This window comes from Balaenoptera musculus, chromosome 9 (genome assembly GCF_009873245.2).
Source record: "Balaenoptera musculus isolate JJ_BM4_2016_0621 chromosome 9, mBalMus1.pri.v3, whole genome shotgun sequence".
In the NCBI taxonomy this organism is placed as follows: domain Eukaryota; kingdom Metazoa; phylum Chordata; class Mammalia; order Artiodactyla; family Balaenopteridae; genus Balaenoptera; species Balaenoptera musculus.
Window position 1 is genome coordinate 16,069,070 of NC_045793.1, and position 8,528 is coordinate 16,077,597.

At 41.9% G+C, this 8,528-nt stretch overlaps 1 protein-coding gene across 1 annotated transcript; it reads right to left on the reverse strand.

Annotated features, from left to right (window-relative positions):
- Positions 1-212: 212 nt before the first annotated feature.
- On the reverse strand, positions 213-1,314 carry LOC118900950 (RNA-binding protein with serine-rich domain 1-like). The gene has a single exon (XM_036863853.1). It carries the CDS (start codon positions 1,192-1,194, stop codon positions 277-279), a length of 918 nt encoding a protein of 305 aa, XP_036719748.1. The 5' UTR covers positions 1,195-1,314; the 3' UTR covers positions 213-276.
- Positions 1,315-8,528: the final 7,214 nt, after the last annotated feature.

Sequence of the window (8,528 nt, forward strand, 5' to 3'; positions counted from 1 at the left end):
TGCTGGCTTTGCCACTAAACTGACTCTCAGGAACTAGAAATGTGGAAGCTTCCTAGCCAGAAAACTGGAGGGCATCTTTATAAGCACGACCCCAAACCAACAACACTCCTGCAGCCGGAACTCTGCCACCAGGGGAAATGTAGCAATTACTGCCTTCACCTTCGAAGCCTGCCCCTGAGAGGGATTTCTTTCCTACCGATCCTCTTTCTGCTAGAAAAGTGACAAAAGTGAGTTGGTTGGGATACAAGTCACAGGGCAGAGCTTCGGTGGCCCTGCTTATCGGGAGGAGTTGGAGCTGGAGCGGCTCCTGTGGTGGCGGCGGCCAGGGGAATGGGATCGCTGGCGCACGGGGGACCTGCACCAAGGGGAACGCGACCTTCTCCTCATCCGTGGGGGTGACCTGCGCCACACGGGAGACGGTGGCAGCATTCTCCTGGGAGGGCTGAATCGCCTGGGGGGTGGCCGAGGCCAGGGGGCCAGCACAACAGTGGCAGTGATCTCCTGGCCATCGATGTGTCCTCCGTCCATGTGCTTCAGCGCCTTCTCGGCCTCATCTGGATTCTCAAACTCCACATATGCATAGCCTTTAGCCAGATGGGGGTGCATCCTGTCTACAGGTATGTCAATCATTTTAATTTTCCCGTAGGTGGAGAATATCTCCATGATATGATCCTTGGTCACATTCCTGGTGAGCCTTCCAATGTGCACTTTGGTGGGTTTAGGGGAAGGGCTCTGCCTTTTCCTTTCCTTTCCGTCTCTTTTGGGTGGTTTAGATTTGGAGCGCGAACGCCACCTGTTGTCCTGCCTGCGCTGAGAAGGACTCGGAGAGCCAGGGGAGCTGCTGGAGCTGGAGCTGCGGGATGAGCTGGAACTTCCTGAGCAGCTCGATGCTGAAGATGAGCTGGAGCCGCTGCTGGAGCCCGTGCTGGCGCTGGAGCCCGAGCTGGAGGTAGAGCTGGACCAAGACCTGGTGCTGCTGCTACCACTGGAAGCGCTGCGCCTCATTCGAGTTTTATCCCTGCCACTATCCTTCTCACTTGACTCCTTTGTGGCCCCCTTATCTTTAGAGCGATCCTTGGACTTCTCATCAGAGCGGTCTTTGCGTTTGGTAGGAGAAGGAGCCCTAGTGCTGGACTTCTTATTATTTTCTTTGACTCCTAGCAAGCTCTTCTTTTTCACTCCTGATAAATCCATTCTCCCCTTCTGAGGTGTTCAAAGCAGCAATGGCGGCCTCACTTATCTGAACTCTCACTTCTAACTTGAGTCTGAGAAACGATCCCTAATCGATTGCAATTTACGCCAAAGTGCAGCAACTCGCCAGTCCAGGCTCCGGGCCGCAAGCACCTCCAGGGTAGGGCCCGGCGTTGCGGGCCTGGGTCTTCAGCCCGGCAACATGGCCCCGACGGCGGAGGCCGGGTTCCTGACTGCTCCGAATTCCGGGGGCCTCACTGGGTCCGCCGCAGAGCGTACGAAGCGAGGGCGCCCTTCCGCGCACTGCGGCCCCGACCACTTCCGCTATTAATATTTTGAATGAACATTGATCTATTAGATCAATAGGAATAAGAAAAATAAAATATTTTATTTTCCTTTGATTTTTTTACTGCTCTTCCTTTCTTTATGTAAATCTGAGTTTCTGACCTAAATAATCCTTTTCTCTACAGAACTCCTTTTAACATTTCTTAAAAGACAGGTCTATAGGCAAGAAATTCCCTGTTTTTGTTTGTCTGAGAAAGTCTTTATTTCTCCTTCACTTTTGAAGGAAATTTTTGCTGGATAGAGACTTGCAGGCTCTTGGTTTTGTTCTTTCAACACTTTAAATATTTCACTGACCCTCTCTTTGCTTGCTTGGTTTCTGGAAAGAAGTTGGTATAATTCTTATCCTCATTCTTCTATAGGCAAGGGTTCTTTCCCCTTCTGGTTTCTTTCAAGAATTTTTTGTTTTGTTTTCTGAAGTTTGAATGATGTGCCTCAGTGTAGATTTTTGGTATTTATCATATTTGGTGTTCTCTGAGCTTTCTGGATTTGTGATTTGGTATCAGTCATTAACTTCGGAAAATTCTCAGCTGTTGTTACTTCAAATATTTCTTCTTACCCTTTTTCTCCTTCTTCTGGTATTTCCATTTTGTGTATGCTACACCTTTGCAATTGTTCCACATTTCGTGAATGTTCTATTGTTTTGTTTTTTTTCTCTCTTTGCATTTCAGTTTTGGAAATTTCTATTAATATCTTCAAGCTCACTAATTCTTTCCTTGTCTGTGTCCAACAGACCAATAAGCCCATCAAAGACAATCTTCATTTCTGTTACAATATTTTCTTTTTTAATTTTAAACATGATTCTTCCTTAGAGTTTCCATATTTTCTGCTGACATTATCCATCTGTATTTGCATGTTGTCCACCTTTTCCATTAGAGCCCTTAGCATACTAATCATAATTATTTTAAATTTCTGCCTCATAATTCCAAAATTTCTGCCATATCTGAGACTGGTTTCGATGCTCACTTTGTCTCTTCAGACTGTCTATTTTCTTGCCTTATAGCATGCCTTTGAATTTTTGTTGAATGCTGAACATAATGTAATGGGTAATAGGAACTGAGATAAATGGTCTATAGTGTGAGGTTTTATGTTTATCTGGGTAGGTGTTAGGTTGTATTTAATGTTTGCTGTAGCTGTAGGTGTCAGAGAGTTCAATTTCCTCTAGTGTTTTTGTTTTCGTCTTCCCTGTTCCCTTTGGGCTTCTCTAGCAACTCCTTCTTAGTTAGAGACTATTTCTTACAGCTGTCAGTTGTAATTCACTACTGTTATACCAGAATCCTGTTTATATGGTGACAAGGTATTACAGAAAGAAGTCTGTAATTTTATGATTGAATCTTGGTTTTTTTTTTTAGTGGGCCTGTGTCTCTGGGTTGCAACTTTCAGAAGAATTTTTATAGGCTTTCCCCCCTCCTTTTATGTGAGACAGGAAGGCTAGACAAGGACAGGAAGGCTGTCTAATTGCCCTTCCTCTGGGACAGGTTAGGCTCTGGTAAAGCATTAGTTTCTCTGAGGGTGAGCTCTTTTTTTTTTTTATAGAGAACAGAACTCTCTGTCTGGATATATTTATAGTGGTGATTTTCTCCTTCCCCTACCCTAAACATGAGAAGATTTTTGTGTGATTTTCATCTTGAGAACCTGGTGGGGCTCCTGGAGGTAAATTCATGAAAGTATCAGGGGGCACCCTGAGACTGAGCCCCTATGAGTTTTTAACTCTCGAGCCAGTCCTTGTTCAATCTCCAGTAACTAGTCAATAACATCTGCAGTGTTCCCACAGGCTTCAGCTCCAGTGGCTTCTGTTCCATGTGAGCTGTGATCCACCTGTCTCTTCAGTTTTTGGAGTGGGAATTTGTCCTGTAACCTCCATTTTCTGATGGTTTTAAGAAGAATGACTGATTTTCAGTTTGTACAGCTTTTTTCTTGTTTTGAGGTTGGGAGTGATGACTTCCAAGCTCTTTTACATACTGGAATGGAAACCACCAAACAGGCTTGCATTTTTCTGTGTAAAATCTTTCTATCAATTTCCTTTTGAGGTCACCATTGGCAGGGCTTGTGCTCAGAGAGCATCTAAGGGTAGCTTTCCAAGGTGCTGTCATCCACAGGTAGCTCAAAGTAGGAGTTCAGGGCTCTTCACTTTCAGGTAAGTGCTCTGTCAGTTAGCTCTGTGCTGCAGCTTACATCTGAGGCAAACTCCACACATAGGATCACTGCCACTTCACCTCATTCTTTCCTGCTTTTACCCAACTACTTTAAAAACAGACTTTTCCTCTGTTTTTAGACCACCCGCACCCCACCTCTGGGGGATCCTGGTGCCTCAAATCTCCTGAGACTGTCTGGGCTTCAACATTGTGAATCAGGAGCACTCCTACCCACTTCTGGTTTGGCACTACCTGATATGAATCAATTTTTGCTTAAATAAACTCTTAAATTTTAAAAAGCAAAACAAAACAGAAAACCACTGTGAGTCAGTTTGCTTATATTCCACTTCCACATACCCTTGTGCCCTCCTTTCAGGCACTCTCTGGCCTGGTCAGCAAATTACCTACCTTTCATTTTCATTCCAGCTCCCAAATTTTGGTTGACAACATTTCCCCCCTACTCGCCTATTCTCTTTGCCCTTTCAGGTTTGTGACTCATAGGACTTTACTATTATTCAGTAAAGTTTCTGGATGAGCAGAGACAAACATATATTCAATTCACATATTTAATTGGAAATATTTTTGCCCTACCTAGTGTCAAAGAAAATATTATTCATAACACTTGTGTTACAAGATAAACTGGAGCTTATTAAATTTTAAAGTTTATTTGGATGTGGGAAAAAGGGAACTCTTGTACACCATTGGTGGGAATGTAAACTGGTGCAGCCACTGTGGAAAACATTATGGAAATTTCTCAAAAAACTAAAACTAGAACTACCACATGACCCAGCAATTCCACTCCTAGGTATGTAACCAAAAAGAACAAAGACACTAATTCAAAATGATCCATGCACCCCAATGTTCATATTATTGATATTTATAATTGCCAAGATATGGAAGCAACCTAAGTGTCCATCAATAGATGAATGGATAAAGAAGATGTGATATGTATATATATATTATATATATATATATAAAATGGAATGCTACTCAGTCCTAAGAAAGAAGGGAATTTTGCCATTTGTAACAACATGGATGGACTTGGAGGGTGTTATGCTAAGTGAAATAAGTCAGACAAAGACAAATATTATATGATATCACTTATATGTGGGATCTAAAAAATACAACACATTAGTGAATAAATCATAAAAGAAGCAGACTCACAGATACAGAGAACAAACTAATGGTTACCGGGGGGAGAGGGAAGCGGGGAGAGAAAATATAGGAGTAGGGGATTAAGAGGTACAAACTATTATGTATAAAATAAGCTACAAGGATATATTGTGCAACACAGAGAATACAGCCAATATTTTATAATAAATATAAATGTAGTATAACCTTTAAAAATTGTGAATCACTACATTGTACACCTGTAACATATAATATTATACATCAACTATAACTCAATAAAGTTTTTTTTAAATAAAATAAAAAGCTGGGGGAAAAAAAAGAGTCAGGCAGCACCAGAACTGAAGTGGCTAGGAGCACCCCATTGGCAGGAGCTAAGGGAAAGATGTGGAAGCATCTTTTATAGGGAAGATGTGGAAGCAAAGCAAGGAAGTTATCTGATTGGCTATATTAAGTGTTTGCATATTTGGGAAAGACTACTTGTCTGTTTGTGATCTGTTGTCTGCAGGTTTTGATTTCTTAACCTTGAGGCATTTTAGGCTTAGGTTTGGGTTTGCTTATGTAGGCTACTAAGGCATTAAAGCACCTTAGTCTAACACCCTCCTTGTTTAATTAACTTAACACCTATTAAAGATGAAGAGGCAGATCTTATTCAGGACTATCTTGATAAGTATAGGGACTAGTGTAGTAGAATTTTGCAGTGAGAGAGACTGGGCTCAGTTCTGAATACAACAAAGGAAAATGGAGATTTATAGCCAAGAAGCAGGGAAGGGGTGAAGGGGTCGGTGGATGGAAAATAATTAAAAGATGGATAATTCTTCACTACACTGACCTATCAAGGTTCTTGATGAAGACAGGGTAGGGCGATATTACCTGGGGGGTGGTGGGGAATGAGGAATTTGATCAGATATAGAGGGTGATTAGATATCAAGGGTGGGGATTCTGGCTAAACCGACTTCACAGGATTCTTGCTAAAATTGGACAATTCATAGATGGACATAGAAGGCCAAGATCAGCAGGTGCACTTGAGATGAAGGCTCAGAAAAACCTCACTAAAGTTGCCCAAGGAGAGAATCCTTGTCACAAGTTTTTTTTTTTTTTTAATGGTTATCACCAGAATGTAAATATCATTTAGCCAACTCTTTCTCATTTGTACTAAGATAATGGCCAGCCCAGCATTCTGGACTTCATCAAGCTTCTTATTAGATATGAGTGTAACTTACATTTCTATTATTATTGTCAGTCTGATAAAATCAAAGCTGATACTTTCTGATTTCCACAGAACTCTGTCATTGTCTGGTATTTCCTGAAGCCCAAAGCTCTGCTTTTATAATGTGTTTGATGGTCGTGTGTAAGGGAAACAGGAGAATTTTCAGGTAAAAGTGGCTCTGTGATTAGGTGCTAGATGAAGCGGCCAAGGAACCTCATCAATTCTTCAGCAGAAAGCTGCAGGCTGAGTCCCTGCTGCCTTTGTGTTTGGAATTTAAAACGATTCCCAAGGTATGTATGAGCATTGCTCTCTGTTCACAGCGCCCCCTTCTCTATAACACGGTGATTTCTCACAATGCATTATCTGTTTTCTTTTGACAGAAAATTTTTTTGTGTTATAACTTAGATTTTGCTACTGCTCCATTTTTTCTGATTTTTTTTTTTAGTAATGTCTGCTTTTCTTTCATCTGTATCATCTCTTTATTTTATCTATTTTAGTTCAGCTGCTATCTTTTGTTGTATTATTTCTCTCATGAAAGTCAATTCTGGTTTGAACTGATGAGAATAAACAGGATAAACTGTGTATATTTTATTTAAAAATCTTATGCTTTATGAAGTAACTCAACGGAGGTGGGGTTGTGTGAGAATTTCACATGAGCCTTTCCTATCTTACTCTTCTATTGTTTGTAATATTGGGTTATTTTGTTTGCAATACTAGGTTAATTTTTTTTAATCCTATGTTTTTATTTGTTTATCTTGAAATTATCTAAATGTTTTCCTTGGTTGGGAGAGGGGGTACTGGTTTTAAGGCTGGTGAATTAAAACCTGTTTGACCTTAGAGAGAGTTATCCAGGGACAATATTAAAATAAACTCAGCACTGAAAATTTTGCTTTTGGGTTTTCATTCACTTGGAGGTCTCTTCTCATTCAGAGTGGAGGCAAGATTATCCTAAGGAGTGCCTCCACAGTGTTTTCTAAGAGCTATTCAGTATTTTTTAGTTTCCTTTGTAGATGCAAATTATCAGTTCAAACGATCTAAGCAAAGAAAAAAGACCTTTCCAAATCTCATCTGAGAAGAAAATCTCCTCAGGAGTGAAGTCCCAGTTCAGAGAACAAAGGAAGAATAGCCCAGAGGTTTATTTACCTTTCACTGCTTCAGGGATTCAGAGACCAGCAAGCATACAGATGCAAAAGGAAGCTTAGGGCTAGACATTCTTTTTTCTACTCTTTCTTTCTTCTTCTTTTGTGAGATGCAATAGACAGACTTGCCCAGAGGCAAGGGAGCTAAGGAGTTTATAAACCTGGGTGGGGGAGGGGTGCGGGGGGTGAGCAATGCCATGGTAGTATTATAAAGCTTTTGTTACTGATTAAGGTCAAGGGAATGGTGAAATACAGACTCCAGAGAAGAGTCCTATGGGACTGCAATCTAAGAGTGCTGGGTTTGGGAAGATGAATAGTAACTTTCCCTCTTGGGAGGATTAACAGGATGGAGAGGTCTTCCCCTTAGGAGATTCTGATAAGCCAAACTTGGAAAGGGATCCTTTCCCAATATCCCATCTCCTCTTGAGAATCATGGACTACATTGAGAGGAGAGTATTATTCATAACAGCTAAGGTTAAGACAAAAGAGGACTTGGGCTTCTATGGTGACTTCCAAGCCTAAACCAAATGTCATTCTTAAATGCAGGTGATGAGTCTTATTTTTGTAATCACAAACACTGGTGGTGTTCTCACCGCAAAGCCCATTGACAATTCCCAGGGAATAAAAATAGAATCTGGGTAATAAAACAGAAAAAATAAAACATTTTTTCTTTTGCGCTTAGTCTAGTTTCACTTGGGTACCACGTGCAGAGGCCTTGCATCTGGCACTTCAGACCAGAGTTCCTTGCGTGAAATGGCTGTGCCTGATACTTCAGCTTGGTAGGCTGTGTGCAGAAGTGCTGTGCACAACACTGCAATTCAAGATGGTGGCAGCATACTGTGTGTAGAAATGCTGCACCCAGCACTTTGATCTGGATCGCTGTGAGCAGTACAGCTGTGCCTGACCCTCAAGAAGTTCAATTCCTTCCCTGCTGACAAGAACCCTATAAGGCAGCCCTGCCAATGGCCTTTAAGGGAGAGCATGGACTCTAGAGTGCAAGCTCATACCTCTCCATTCCTTGGTCAAAGAATAAAGTTTTCCTTTGCTTCTGAATGAAACTCAGCCTCATTCTACTGGTGCGAGTGAACCCTTTTGGGGGGACCAACTCGAGAGGGTTGGTAAAAAATTTTTGGTGACCCAGATGGGACTGATTGTGGCCCTCCCACCTGGACCCACCCACCAGGCTCTGGACTTGCTAGACACTCTAGGAACTAGAGAGGCTAAGCTGCTCTATCCTTGGGTCAGTGTCATCTAACCTCCCGCGGGGTATTTTGACTGAGGAGGGACTAACCGTCTGTAGCATGGACCATTACAAATTCAAGGGGGCGTCTCCAAGTAATATCAGCATCCATGCCACTTGGACATCTCCTATTTGGGTCTTCT

Coding starts and splice junctions, on each gene's coding strand:
- LOC118900950 (XM_036863853.1), bottom strand. CDS start 1,194: ATGGATTTATCAGGAGTGAAAAAGAAGAGCTTGCTAGGAGTCAAAGAA.